Source organism: Genypterus blacodes, unplaced genomic scaffold (genome assembly GCF_046128005.1).
Source record: "Genypterus blacodes isolate CSIRO-AG114 ecotype Tasmania unplaced genomic scaffold, CSIRO-AGI_Gbla_v1 ptg000070l_1, whole genome shotgun sequence".
Lineage (NCBI taxonomy): Eukaryota > Metazoa > Chordata > Actinopteri > Ophidiiformes > Ophidiidae > Genypterus > Genypterus blacodes.
In genome coordinates, this window is record NW_027466880.1 from 1,160,082 (window position 1) to 1,173,960 (window position 13,879).

General features: G+C 42.9%; 3 protein-coding genes across 4 annotated transcripts; 2 read left to right on the forward strand and 1 right to left on the reverse strand.

The window, feature by feature from the left end:
* Nucleotides 1-599: 599 nt before the first annotated feature.
* LOC143005273 (bactericidal permeability-increasing protein-like) lies at nucleotides 600-5,651 on the forward strand. The gene is made up of 16 exons (XM_076156572.1): nucleotides 600-752; nucleotides 2,083-2,190; nucleotides 2,281-2,395; nucleotides 2,482-2,613; nucleotides 2,706-2,861; nucleotides 3,013-3,076; nucleotides 3,272-3,332; nucleotides 3,414-3,505; nucleotides 3,631-3,807; nucleotides 3,908-3,967; nucleotides 4,063-4,230; nucleotides 4,303-4,370; nucleotides 4,475-4,517; nucleotides 4,601-4,664; nucleotides 4,832-4,908; nucleotides 4,997-5,651. The coding sequence occupies exons 2-16, from the start codon at nucleotides 2,085-2,087 to the stop codon at nucleotides 5,036-5,038; spliced, it is 1,425 nt and encodes a 474-aa protein (XP_076012687.1). The 5' UTR covers nucleotides 600-752; nucleotides 2,083-2,084; the 3' UTR covers nucleotides 5,039-5,651.
* On the reverse strand, nucleotides 5,172-11,394 carry cdk5rap1 (CDK5 regulatory subunit associated protein 1). Of its 2 annotated transcripts, XM_076156571.1 has the most exons (13): nucleotides 10,814-11,335; nucleotides 10,425-10,528; nucleotides 10,313-10,347; nucleotides 10,086-10,186; nucleotides 9,794-10,004; nucleotides 9,586-9,706; nucleotides 8,791-9,021; nucleotides 8,601-8,698; nucleotides 8,468-8,523; nucleotides 8,029-8,159; nucleotides 7,731-7,880; nucleotides 6,686-6,826; nucleotides 5,172-6,205 (listed from the first exon to the last, which is right to left on the reverse strand). In XM_076156571.1, the coding sequence occupies exons 1-13, from the start codon at nucleotides 11,097-11,099 to the stop codon at nucleotides 6,089-6,091; spliced, it is 1,782 nt and encodes a 593-aa protein (XP_076012686.1). In that variant the 5' UTR covers nucleotides 11,100-11,335; the 3' UTR covers nucleotides 5,172-6,088. The 2 variants fall into 2 exon arrangements, with proteins under 2 accessions (XP_076012686.1, XP_076012685.1); XM_076156570.1 differs by lacking the exon at nucleotides 5,172-6,205 and having other exon boundaries at nucleotides 6,271-6,826; nucleotides 11,314-11,394.
* Nucleotides 11,395-11,744: 350 nt separating this feature from the next.
* Nucleotides 11,745-13,689, forward strand: ghrh (growth hormone releasing hormone). The gene is made up of 5 exons (XM_076156839.1): nucleotides 11,745-11,825; nucleotides 12,674-12,729; nucleotides 12,966-13,073; nucleotides 13,251-13,355; nucleotides 13,468-13,689. The coding sequence occupies exons 1-5, from the start codon at nucleotides 11,745-11,747 to the stop codon at nucleotides 13,589-13,591; spliced, it is 474 nt and encodes a 157-aa protein (XP_076012954.1). The 3' UTR covers nucleotides 13,592-13,689.
* Nucleotides 13,690-13,879: the final 190 nt, after the last annotated feature.

Sequence of the window (13,879 nt, forward strand, 5' to 3'; positions counted from 1 at the left end):
AAGAGAGGAAAAGAAAGAACACTTGCTCACTGCAGCCTACTCGTCACGTGCCAGCTACCGCAATGCTCTCTGGGATATGTGGTACCATATGTGTGCGCGATATTCCGGCACGTGTCCCAAAAGATACTGTCCCGCGCGCCTGATACGATTGTACCGCGGGGCTGGGTGTGGCCCGCTGTCTTACATCGTTATTGTGTGACACAGACGATTAAATATTAATTTGAACATTTGTCAAAACATGTCCGCCCCGTCGCTTTGTGAAACGGCGCATGCGCATTTGTGTCTCTGCTGTCATTGTTGATTTAAGAACCTCTCCAGTTTGGCACAGTTGACAGGTGATTTACGCGTGTGGCCTAAACCAAGCTCAGCACGTTCACACACGAAAAGGGATTTAAAAATATACATTAGCTCCAAACTTAAATCAATGGATCCAGCTCCTTCCTTGTCCAAGATATGGACTTACCAAAATATCATCCAGAAAAGAACATTTAACCCTAAAGAAACAGTGTGTACATGTGATCCTACACGTTTAAGCCTTTAAGGAGGAAGCAGGGCGGTGAGGCATTCAGGAGGTATGCGGAGATGTTTGCATTGTTCTGAATAGTCCCATTGCTCAGTTCCTGATTGGGCAAAGTGAATTAGAGGCCACACGCTCGTCTTCCTCTTTCAGTTTGTCTCGCTGCTAGCCAGGCTCACACACACACACAACAGGACAGGAGAAACTGTTTGACTCCAACAAACTTCTGCTTCAGGTAAGAGCCGGGACCAGGACTTGATTTTTAAATCAAGCGTAAACCTTTTTAGAGGCCACATTCACAATGAGAGACAGACCTTGGATTGCAAAAATGTACAAATGTTTATTCATGTCGGAATGAATTACATTACAGCTGTACTTTGTATTGATGTATGGGTAGTGAGCAAAGCTGAAAAAAAACAAGTTATTCATGCAATCAAAAGGCAAAATAGTAGAGATCCGCTTTTTTGTGAAAAATACTGATGAGAAAAGCCTAATAAATAAAATGATATTGACTAGAAAGATCGCCAAAACCCCACAATTTGTCCAGGCCTGAATCTGTAAGAAATGAAAATATTCGATTGAGTTTCAACTTTCCGACGGTCCTTGAAGTACTACTATGCTCCAGGACAAATAAAAATACGTGAGAACGCGAGAAGTGGATAGATTAGAGAAGAAACTGCAGAAACTGGATGTGTGGATGTACACGTGATAGCTGCAAGTCAGGAACTAGGCGGTTCTGTTCATAGTTTACATATTTATTTAAAGTATATGTTGTCCATATAGCAGATTTAAACGTACTGTACAAACATTGATTTTGCAGAAGATATAATTGTGCGAATAGTTAAGTCGTATTAAAACTGCAAAAAGTCTTGTTTGCATCTTTATATTATTTTTTTAAAGCAAACATAAGCTGTTAATGTGATGTTAATGTATAATGCTATATTTAACACTAGATTGATGTATTATAAGAGATGTTCTGTGAGCACTTTTATACATATTTCCCTCATTTTCAGTCATTCACACATATTTGGTTTCCTCTCTGTCGGACCTCTTGACCCGCTTGAGGTTTGACCTATTTACAAACTTCCCTTTCATAGATTCACACCATACACACCCTCGATCACATGTCAGTCATTTCTCAGTCCAGTCTACCCAATTCCACTTTTCTTTCTTTCATATCATCAAAACATTGTGACCAACTGAATTCAAAACAAATAAATCTTGCCGCCTGTGCCTTTAAGTATCTTAATTGAATAAATGTCCCGCTCCCTGCTGACTAATCAATGGTCATGTGGCTTCAATAAGCAGCACTTTGGGGCCTTGGGGTCTGGATCTCTAGCTGGAGAAAACTCACTGCTAACTTTCACTGTTATGTACATGCGTTACAAAGCACTTCTAACCTATAAACAGCCTCTCTTTCTTATGTATGTGATAGGCGAAACTACAACACAACAAAAACAGTACAGAATGAGGAACTGGTGCTCTCAATTAAAACCCCTGGGACAGCAAACGTAGAAGTGGTTATGGGGTTACATCCTTACTTAGTGTTGTTTATCATCTAACAGTCATGAAGTTCCTGTGCAGTTGGCTGACCCTGGCGGCTTTCATCCCCGTGACCTTCAGCGCCAATCCTGGAGTAGAGATCAAGCTAACGGACAAGGGGCTTGAATATGGTAAGGATTGCGACGAACGTATCCCCTCTTGATCCGGACCCTCTCTGATCCACACCGCTATAAACATTCAATGATTACCTTTCGCTATAGGCCGACAACTTGGAGTGGCTTCGATCCAGGAGAGACTCAAAACCATCAAGATCCCAGATAAGTCAGGACAGGAGAGGGTGGATCCCATCGGCAAGGTCAAATACAGTTTGACAAAGTAAGACGGCTCCTTCTGTAGGAAACTGATTCCCCCTGAGACATTTAACAGGATCCATACCTTATCAGTGTCTTTCTTTATTGCAGCATGAGAGTAGTGAATGTTGGTTTGCCCAAATCTGTGGTTGGCCTGGTGCCAGGCAGCGGTGTCCGATTCTCTATTGCCGACGCCTTCATCAGTCTAACTGGAAACTGGAGAGTCAAATACCTCAGAATAATGTGAGTCATGCCGGGGACACACGCTACAGACGCACAAATCATTTACGTTTATTGTATTTCTGATGCGTAAATGACTTTTTCTCCGTCAACAGTAAGGACCGCGGCAGTTTTGACTTGAAGGTGAACCAGCTCACCATAGGCACCACTATTTCGGTGAAGAGCGACGAGACGGGCCGACCGGCCGTCGCCGCCGTCGGCTGCACGGCTAATGTCGGCAGTGCAAGCATCAAATTCCACGGCGGAGCCAGGTAGCACCAACACACGGCGGAGGCCAGTGACATCATCCAAAGCACCAGAGGCTTCTTGCCACATGGAACTTCAACTCTTGCTTCTCGTGTGTCACATCCTGAGCTGCTGACTTTACTTCCCTGAATATTGTGGTATCACTCTCTGTTTCAGCTGGTTGTACAATCTCTTTAAGAAGTTCATTGACAAGGCCCTGCGCAAGGCAATGGAGCAGCAGGTGAGGGGAAAGAAGCTTTGCTCCCAGGACTAAATTGTCAAAAACTACGATGACAACAAGATATAACTAAAACTAAATATCAGAGTTCCATCTAAACCTTCTTCTGATTACGTTTTATTTCACAAATATCAGTATGAGACAACATGAAGCCCTTTTTTTAGGGAAATAGTGTTTAAGGTGTCTGAACTGTTGCAGATCTGCCCCCTGGTGGTCAAAGCCGTCTCTGACATGAACCCTCACCTGAAGACTCTCAATGGTAAAACATCACATTTATGTCGAATATATCTTGAGGCTTGGTTGATGCTGAATATACAAGTCACCTTTTGCCGTACTGCAGTTGTGGCAAAGGTGGACAAGTACGCAGAGATCGATTATTCCATGGTGTCGTCGCCCACTATCTCAAATACCTCCATAGATTTGGCCTTGAAGGTAAAGAATTCTTTACTCTTTGAGCATCTTAATAAGAAGCTGACCGTCATGAGGATCAGATGTCTTTGGTTGATGTAACAGAGTGTCTCTTTTGATTTTTCTGTGATTTATTTATTTTTTTTTAGGGTGAATTTTACAACATAGGAAAGCACGTGGAGCCTCCTTTCTCCCCCGCAGCCTTTTCTCTGCCTCCCCAGAACGACAACATGTTGTACATCGGTGTGTCTGCCTTCACCACGAACTCTGCAGCTTTTGTCTACAACAAAGCCGGAGCCCTCAGCCTGTACATTACTGACGACATGGTGAGCTCAGACCTTCTGATCCCTAAGAAATCTACTTCTTTTTGTTGTTGTTTACCATGACAAGCTAGGTTACAGATGTTTCCCACTCCTCACCAAACAGATCCCGAAAAGTTCTCCCTTCAGACTGAACACCAAAACATTTGGCCCGTTCATCCCCGAGGTGACGGAACATCACATCCCTCTGATTTCAAGTTAAAATGGTCTCTGCATGTGGTTAAGATAAAGTTAAGCTACAGAGTGTTTGTGTTTTTACAGATTGCCAAACGTTTCCCAGGTCTGATGATGAAACTGCTGGTGAAAACAGACAAGGATCCCTTAATAACATTCCAGCCAAAGAGCGTAACTATCCAGGTTGTTGGCACGGTGACGGCCTATGCCATCCAAGCCAACGGCACACTTTCCCCTCTATTTGTCCTCAACATGGTACGTCTCATTTCTTCTTCCTGCTGATCTGAGAGGGCTGAATTAAAATGTTACTCATCATAACTCTTACAGGACATCGGTGTCAGCGCTCGCTTGTTTGTCACTGAAATGAAGCTGGCTGGATCCGTCAGCCTGGATAAGTAAGCTGCTAGATGTTTATTAACTGCTTGTCAAGAGAAAACGAGGCTAAAAGCTCTCTGTTAAAGATCACAAACATCAGCTTGATTCTGCCTCCTTTTCACAGGATGATTGTGACGCTGAAGGCAAGTTACGTGGGAGAGTTTCAGGTGAGGGCCGCGTTCTAAAATGAGGAACACCATGTAGGATCTTAGCAGTAGCATCTTATTAACCCAACATCATCCACCCACAGATCCATTCCCTGGATAACATCCTCCAAATGGTGGTGAAAGTGGTGGTGATACCCAGAGTGAATGGTGAGCTGTTTGCATTTGTTTCATGAATAGGATGCAGCATATTTCTCTTTCTCTTCCTAGTATTATCTGTCCTAAAACTATTAAACTGAAAACTGTAAATTAAGTAAAGTATTTGCCTCAGTGGGTTTGTTATTGTTGATTTTAAACATGTGGGCTTTGCTTCACAGCTCAGCTTGCACAGGGATATCCACTCCCTACACTTGGCAAGATGAAGATGGTGAACACACAGCTTCAGATCCTCAAGGTGAGACACTTTGCATACTACCTGATTAAACTACCTGCATTATGAACACGACAAAGAACCTCAATCTGCTGTCAATCCTCTTCTCTAGGATTATATGCTGATTGGGACAGATGTTCAGTTCACAGCTTGAAGGATTCCTTTCTGAGCCGGGTCGCAACCAAGAATCAACTTCTGCACCTGATTTCTCACACACACACACACACTTTTATATTATCTTTGTTTCTGTATTACTTTATGGGTTCAGCCCAGGTTTTCCTCATGAGTGCACTGAACTACACACATGTGGCCGATCACAGCACTTAAGGCAAAGTCTTTTCTAAATGTTTGCTGCTTTGTTTTCTAAGAACCCAACCCCATGAATCCCCACTGCTTCTGCTCAAACTAGCCACAGTATTACACAAACAACATCCAAATAGGTTTTCCTGCATTCAACAGTTTAATATGTACAATAGTTAGTTCTGGCAGTATAAATAACACATCTGTCAGTTTTCAGACTACATCAGTGATCAAAGGGGCAGCAGTGGGCTCCATCCAGCAGAGGTTCTTCAAGGGACGGGACTTGTTTGGCCTTGACGATGTTCCAGAGAGTAACGCTGCATTTATCCTCAGAGGCATTCATACCTCAGGTCACATGGGAGTTAGACAAGTGTCCTCCTCCATACTCCTTAACTCCTCTTTCAAACCATCTGCCTTCTCTGCACAAACCGTGTTCATTGTTGATAGTGTGCTTAAGTTAAGGAAGCCATCTTATGTCGAAAACCCATCCTGTAACAGAGAGGGTGGGCTGGAACACCACTCGCTCACACACACACACACACACACACACACACACACACACACACACACACACACACACACACACACACACACACACACACACACACACACACACACACACACACACACACACACACACACACACACACACACACACACACACGTCTCTACTCCCGCCTCATCAATTTCAGAGCAGTTTGCACCTCCAGTCATGCGACAGTTTGGCCCTCGTGTGAATGACACTCGGAGAATAACTGCAGGCTTTCTGTTGGCCTCTGACTCAGACCTGAAGAAGTCACATGAAAAGACCCCATAAAACTTAACCGTTGCCCCTAGATTGAATGTTCCATCCGTTTCTCCTTTTCTATTAAACACAGTGAAGATGACGGCTAAGGTGTCTTGCTCAGGCCGAGGCCCGGTGTTCAGCCTGTGGTTGTGTGTGGCAGGGCGTCCCTGTTCCTCTCAGGGAGCTGTGACTGAGCACTTCACCTTTCAGGCTCTGAGAGTTTGCTGACAATATCTGTATATAGAGACACAACATATCCAAGAACAAATACATACAGTATTTAAAAACACCAGATGATCCAGAAGAATTCAAATATGGCGTTGGTTGAAATGTCACTCCCATTAGCCCGGCTGGAGCTTCCGATGTTCTCTCAGCAGCATAGAAACACGTTCTTCACATTATAACCTATTGGCTTATCTTTGTGTTTAGACTGGTTGCCAGTGTGAGACAGTTTAACACGAGTAAATGAAAAGTGTGCCTAAATCTGCAGAGTGTGTAGTTAAAAACGGATGCATTACAATTTTTAATGTGAATTTTTGCTACTTTTGTTCTTTCATTTCCCTCTCAAAGTCAAACTGATCAAGAATCAAAAGTAAAAAAAAAAATCAAGAATAAATATCCCTCCATTCACAAGCAGATGTCAGACTGTGTTCTTTTAAGGAGCTGCATATGTGTGTGTGTGTTACTTATCAAAGGGACCATCTGCACACGTACCTTCACCAGCACATAGTCTCCAGGCTTGATGGGCGCTGTGCTGGATTCTGCAAGCTGAACAGCAGCGTCCTCTTTGGGGAAAATCACCTTCATATTGCCTTCAGTTCTCCCGCACAGGTCCTGAGTGGATCTTTTACTTTCCTGTATTAAAATGCAAATCAGTCTGAGTAAAGAGCAGAAAATCTCTCTCTTCACAGTTTACATTCACACAGACAGAGGTGCAGACTCACACACTTTTCCTCGCCCTGAGTGGAACATCAGTCCTCTTTTATAAAGGGACCAAATATGCCTGAGCTGTCTTCAAATGTGAGGCTGCACTTCGATTGGGGGAAAAAAAGAAGCCATGTTCTCCCCCGGGGTTCATTCTTTATGAAAGACATGTTTTCTGTATTTGGCAGAGCTCCACCTGCTTTGATTGAACAGAAAGAGGGCAGCAGGCAGCAGCAGCGTCCACCTCCCCCCTCACCCTGTGAACCTGACACGTCTTCCTCTCTTGTCTCCCTCTCTCTGTCCTAACTGATTGCTCATTGTCACGTCAAACCCTTTCTTCAATAATAAAAAAAAAATTCAACTAAGACCCTGTAAACCATTTTGCTGTCAGTTTTTTTTCCCCGACCATTAACTTTGACAAATGGGGCCCGATGTAATGTGACGTTAAACACAAAAGGACATCAAGAGCATTGGAGTGTGCGTCTCCTTTCACCTATCCAACGATTATTCTGTCACTAAATTGCTCCATTAGTCTGCGTGCTTTATCTGACATAAGATGCAAAAACCTCATCATTGTTTTTCAGCAGAATTGAAATCACTGTTAGAAGGAGGGTGTGATGAAGCAGTCTGATTTCCTCTCAGATCTCAGAGTGGAGGAGCGCTACGTTTGCTTGGATGTGCTTGGAGTTTGTTTTTAAAGATTTTTCTCTGTTTATTCCCACGACAGTTTAACAGCCCCTGTGTTTAGAGACAGAGAGCTGCTTCAAAAAGCCACCAGGGAGGAGCGAACCCTTCACTGACAGAGAAAGGAGTTTGAATAGAGTGCAGTACTCACTCCCTCCACAAGGATGAGCTGTGTGCTGCCGACCAGAGCAGCGTTGACCCTTGTAGCTTCTTCTCTGAACACACTGATACACTCCTCCAGCCGCCGCTGCTTCACCTCTGCTGGTACGTCGTCCTGAAGGCGGTGGAAGGCGTGGGTTTTCTGAGAATAACAACAATATTGGGAAAAAGTAGAACATTCCTGAGAATATCAAAAGGAGAAATGTACTTAGTGGCTGGGTTTACATTCTAAAACGTTGATAAAAAACGTTTTACTGCAGAACAAACATCAAACATCCACAGGGACTCACCTTTCTCATGCTGTAGGCAAAAAGGAAGCCCACGTTGTAGCCCACCGCTCTGATCAGAGACAGCGTCTGCTGGTGGTCGTCCTCTGTCTCGCCGCAGAATCCCGAGATGAAATCGCTGCTGAGACTCACAGCTGAGGCAAACAGACAGGTCACATGTGTTCAAACACACAGCAAACAGTAGCGTGGCACTCAATGGCTATGTGCTGCACAGAAAACAGCATCATGAGCAGGTCTGCACCCGTAAAGTCATTTCATCAATGTGTTATTAGTGAGGGTCGACCTTAAAATTTGGAAGAAATGAGTCAAAAACAGTATTTCCCTTTTTATAAACCAACTAACCAGAATATGAACAATGGTTTAGTGTGTGTGTGTGTGTGTGTGTGTGTGTGTGTGTGTGTGTGTGTGTGTGTGTGTGTGTGTGTGTGTGTGAGAGGCATACCTGGGATAATTTTCTTGATATTTCCCACAAGATCAAGGTAGGCCTCTCTTGTATAGCTGCAGGTTAAAATGATTGTTTACATGAAGAGAAGAATCCAAAGGGAAAGCTCTGGGTGCAGTGTTCTCCCTCTTACCCGCGGCGCATGGCTCTCAGGACCTGGCTGCTTCCACTCTGGGCTGGAAGGTGGAGCTGCTTGCAAACGTTCCGTCGCTCCTCAATCAGATGCAAAACCTGCAAACGCGGACAAGGAGGAAGAGGAAGCATGAAAAATGACTCTCGGTCCTATAAGCAGGTTTTTAAAACGTGAGTATGGGATGCTTTACCTCATCGGGGAAGTCCTTGGGATGCGGGGACGTAAAGCGGATCCTCATATCCGGGTCGATGAGTGACACTCTGTCCAGCAGGTGGGAGAATCGCAGACCTCCCTGTTTTGTTTGGTAGACGGTGTTAAAGCCCCGGCTGAGCTCGGTCCTGTCTGAGCCACGGTGGACGACCTCTGACGTGTCCCTGTAGCTGTTCACGTTCTGACCCAGCAGCGTCACCTCCTTCACACCCTGACACCACACACACACCAATCAATCACAAGTGCTTCCAGCTTTGTACTCCTATTCTAAGAACTCAACCTAAGCTTTACATTTGTCAGCACAGACGTTAAACCAAGCTTAAGGATCTAAAATCTAACACAGGAACATATTTCTCTAATAAAATGTGATAAAACAGCTATGAGGAGAAAATAAAAGACCAATCAGCTGTGAGTGAGATGTTACATGTGTATAAAAACTGACTTTGGTTCTAAAATGAAACCTGCACCGGCAATTGATGATGATGAGGGTTAAACACATCATTAAGAGCAAATAGCTTCCTGTTCAACTGTGCGGTTCATTCATTTCATCTGTAGGGAATCTGGTTGACGTCTTAAATTGATTTCCCCACCTAATGTGTGATCAATAAATTCCCTGTACTGTACGACCCACAGTTGATTGTCAGTTTTCTATGAATGATAGATTTTGCTCTGAGTCTCACTGAGTTCCTTCCTCTGCTTGACATGTCCACGTTGCTTTGACAACAGATGTAGGAGCTCAGGCCCTTTCTCAGCGGCTTCACTCCTCACAACTTACCTGGTCGGACAGCGTGCGGACCTCCTCCAGGATGGAGCTCACGGGTCGACTCCTTTCTCTCCCTCTGGTGAAGGGAACGATGCAGTAGCTGCACATGTTGTCACAGCCTCGCATGATGGACCTGTCAGGGCACCAGATGCATACAAAGACATAAGTGGTTATAATGTAATGGTTGCTGAGTTCAGTTATTGATCACACACACACTCACACGAAAGCACTGTATCCCTGAGGAGCATGATGGACAGGCATGATATCTGCATAGGTCTCCTCTAATGACAGCAGCACATTGCTCGCCTGTTGACCTCCATGAGCAACAGTCAGGAGGCGTGGAAGATCCCGGTACGCGTCGGGGCCGGCGAGGACATCCACTAGTTTTTCACGCTCCAAAAGTTCAGTCTTTAGCCGCTCTGCCATGCAACCTGGAGAGACACAGCCATAGAAATGTGGTTAGAGCCGCAGCAAAGATGGTTAAATCTGTGAATGTTGGTGAAGTAACTCACCTAAAATCCCAATTTTCATCGGGGTGTGGGTCTTTAAGCGCTTCTTCTTCATGGCTGTGAGTTGCTGTAGTCTATTCCAGATTGTTTGTTCTGCCTTTTCTCTGTTCAGACGGACATTTGGGTGTGTTAGTTGGTGCATCTCTGGTTTATTATCATCAGGGAAAAACCTTAGAATGCCAGTTTGTCTTTGTGGGAACTATTCTACAAAACCTGCAGCATAATCTTACCTTATGGAACACGTTACCAGAAGGACAACGTCTGCCTGCAACAACAAACAAAAAGGTGTTGAGTGAAGGATACAATTGTAAAATACAGAGCAGCATAGTACTTGTGTTTTACCTCAGTGAGCTCGGCGGTGCGCTGGTATCCCCTCCTCTGCAGAATGGACCAGGCTATTTCTGTGTCGTTCACATTCATTTGGCATCCATATGTTTCAAAATATACTGAAATTAGATGAAATAGAAAGAGACAGCGACATTAACACAATAAATTGTTTCCTGTGTGTAACCATGGCAATTATTGCTTTAGGGGAAGAGGCTAAAAAGAAATCTTAAGCCCATAAGTCCTTATGAGGTTTATAACAAATGTAATCTTATATCAGAGTAATTGTAATTTTAGATATTCAAACCAAAATCCAGTCTACACCGCGTATAATGTGACTATTAAGGCGGAAGTCACCAGTTAACATGGGCACTTATTAATCCAATACACCGCGACTCCATACTGACCTTTCCTTGAATTCCCCATGTTAGGTTCCTCAGAAAGATAACAGTGATTTTCCGAGTATTCCTCGTCGACAGAGAGAGTTTTATTACCTGGAATTTCTTTAATAAAATCGTGAAAACTTGGGCCAGAGGAAACTCGACTCTTGAATTTCTCTAGCGGCGTCCTTCTGGTCTCACTTGAGTCTAATTTGGAGCAATATCTGCGTTGTATACATCGCGTATGTGACGTCAATTTAAGCCATTGTTGCTGAATGAGAAACAAGGGTCTTAAAGTTCTAAGATTTTCCATGTTTTGCTTGAACTTAACTATATGCTTCCGAGCCGGTAACTAGCTATTTTTAACCTGCTGTAGCCACTATTAGCACTTCTTAGTCGCCATTATTGCGTCCTTGTTTTCCTTACTAATTAGTAAAGCAAAGACAGACTATCATTGACGGGATAAATGTCATTTAATCATCCATGTGAGGATGTAAACAAATGTCCTTTAGTCAAATATGTCCCACCTAGTGCTCCCAACTTTGCGAACCGTCCAGAAATGAGTCCAAAATGACAAGTTCCGCTTGTTTGTGGACGAGCTCCAGGTGCTTCATGGAACTTCTGACGATACCTTCAAGTGATATCGGAAATATTATTATAGCTCAAATATGGTGCATGATAGCGTCCACAAAGTCGAGATTACCACCAGAAAAACCGTATTATTATTATTTATTTATTTTATGAATTGACTACAACTACACACTTACTCTGCATCCCTTATGCTCGTGTAGCTAGAGTGGCACTAAATATGTTGAAACACAAATAAAAGTAAATAAAAAGGCAATGGTTTCTAAAGCACTTAAACATACATCACGTCACAACACCGATTTACATTTGCATTCAACATACATAAATGAAACACACAGGCTGAACATGAATGCAGTGAATGCTCTCTACCATGTTTTACTACTGCTCCTGTCTACTCCACCCACCGTATAAAGAGCCACTGCAGGGACGCAGAGACCTCACACAAATCAAGGTAACTCTGCCAATACAGTGTGAATGTGAAATATACAGCTCAGCCTCCTGCACCTTCAGCGCCTAAAGCTGCAGAGTTACAGCATCGGATGAGAGATGGTGGGGGAAAAGTGTGGCTTCAGCGTTTTTTTTCTAAAGTAATCTCTATTCCTGTCATTTCTTCTAGCTGTCCATTCTTCCCTTGGACTGGCTGTGATGATGATGATGGAGAAAGCTGCACTGCTGCTGTTTTGTTGCCTGGTCGTGTCTTTATCAGGCTCCCCAGTCTACCCATCCATTAGGTGAGTTCTGATGAACTATTCTACTCATTTACTGAAAATAATTATGTGATGTATTACAAGGAGTAATTGGTTAAAGTAGTTATTCAAATATTCAGGATTTCAGATTTGCTGCAGGTTTATGTATTGTAAATTTAATTCACTCATTTAAGGAGTATTTCCATACCAAAATACCTAAATTAAAAAAACAATAGTTGAATGTATGATATATTAATCACTTTTAAACAAAGATTGAAGCTTAGAACTTTTGATAGAAGATTTGTTTTATATAAAATATGAGTAGGTATCTGATCTTGAACACTTAATCCAATAAATGTTGCCATACAATGCAAAAATAAGAAAACAAAACCAGCCACACATGCAAATTCAGATTTTCCAGGCATAACGTTACCGAAAGATTATCAGAATATGTGCATTTTTTTATGTCCTCATTTTAGTGACCTAATTAACATTTTCAGACAGGAATGATTACTCTTAACCACATAGAGAACAAAGAATTGAGTATGACATGTATCTGATTTGATCACAGGCTCCAGCTGTATCATATTCATGTTCTTTCATGGTCTTTCAGCATGTCATAGCTGTGCCCTCTGCTGTTGTTATGATAAAAGGGTCAACAGGTCTCAAGTATTCACCGCACTACATTAACATAACCTTAATCACCCTTTGCAGTGCCAAAGCAGCAGAATTACAAAAGAGCAACAAAAAAAAGCGACAACTCGAAAACCCACTTTGTCATCAAGTCCTGATAATAATTACATTCTGCTTTGGGTTAAGAATCTAATTAATCTCTCTATCCGTTTGGTTAAAATGTATGTATACATGTTTGAATACAGCATGTATTGAGTGTTATGTGATCTCAGGTTTGGACAGAGGGATACATCTTTCCTAATGACATCAGAATCCATACAGAATCCAACACAGCAGCTGGAGGAAGGCTCGAGTTTTCAGAGGGAGCAAGCAGAGTTACGGTCAGTCTCAGCACATGGCCCCAAAATATCCCTCAAGCTGGAATGGACAGCAGTTAAAAGCCCAGCTGTGTATACATTTCCATCCCATTTCGAGTCTCATTTTCTTTAAATCTATGTTTCAATGTATTCTTAAATAGATAAAAACTGCAGATGATCCTGTCCTCTGTCTGATTTTAGCTCAGGGCGTCATGCAGATGCCATTTTCACAAACAGCTACAGGAAAGTCCTGGGACAAATCTCTGCCAGGAAGTTCCTTCAGACAATCATGGGCAAGCGGCTTGGGTAGGTGGCACCAAAGGAACGACATTGCCGCCTGTCTAAGCAAATCAAGCATAGGAGTAATGCAGCGAAAAACATACCACACATGAATTGTGATTTTTCTTTCTCCCCACAGAGAAAACAGTGAAAGCTATGTGAAACGTCAGTCAGATATCTATGAGGGGACCTTTAAAGAAGATCTTACGTCCATTCAGAGAAAACAGAGATATAGAGGAGCACATGGACATGTTCAAAGGTAAAATCATAATAAAACATTGAATAATTATTTTATGTTTACGTGACTTTTTTCAGCATAACACGTGACTAACTATGTAATTTGCTCCTCATAGACTGCTGAGTTGAGAATGTCAGTGTGAACAATCTGACAGCACATGGAGCTGCTGCCCATCATCACCAGTTGTTTCCTTATAGTTCTATTGTTCTTAACAGATTCAAATATGTCCTCACTTAAGTCTGCATCAAAGCTTCCTGAGCTTTAACATTTGAGGGTTGTCTTTTCTCACAAAGAGAGCAGCGTCATTATGTTT

What these genes read in the sequence shown, in the direction of transcription:
- LOC143005273 (XM_076156572.1), top strand. Translation starts at nt 2,085, where the DNA reads ATGAAGTTCCTGTGCAGTTGGCTGACCCTGGCGGCTTTCATCCCCGTG. An exon ending in GGACAAGGGGCTTGAATATG is followed by an intron (nt 2,191 to 2,280) that starts GTAAGGATTGCG and finishes CTTTCGCTATAG; the next exon opens with GCCGACAACTTGGAGTGGCT. An exon ending in GTCAAATACCTCAGAATAAT is followed by an intron (nt 2,614 to 2,705) that starts GTGAGTCATGCC and finishes CTCCGTCAACAG; the next exon opens with TAAGGACCGCGGCAGTTTTG.
- cdk5rap1 (XM_076156571.1), bottom strand. Translation starts at nt 11,099, where the DNA reads ATGGAAAATCTTAGAACTTTAAGACCCTTGTTTCTCATTCAGCAACAA. An exon ending in GCACCGCCGAGCTCACTGAG is followed by an intron (nt 10,348 to 10,424) that starts GTAAAACACAAG and finishes TTGTTGTTGCAG; the next exon opens with GCAGACGTTGTCCTTCTGGT. An exon ending in GATGAAAATTGGGATTTTAG is followed by an intron (nt 10,005 to 10,085) that starts GTGAGTTACTTC and finishes GTGTCTCTCCAG; the next exon opens with GTTGCATGGCAGAGCGGCTA.
- ghrh (XM_076156839.1), top strand. Translation starts at nt 11,745, where the DNA reads ATGTTTTACTACTGCTCCTGTCTACTCCACCCACCGTATAAAGAGCCA. An exon ending in AAAGGGTCAACAGGTCTCAA is followed by an intron (nt 12,730 to 12,965) that starts GTATTCACCGCA and finishes ATGTGATCTCAG; the next exon opens with GTTTGGACAGAGGGATACAT. An exon ending in AGGGAGCAAGCAGAGTTACG is followed by an intron (nt 13,074 to 13,250) that starts GTCAGTCTCAGC and finishes GTCTGATTTTAG; the next exon opens with CTCAGGGCGTCATGCAGATG.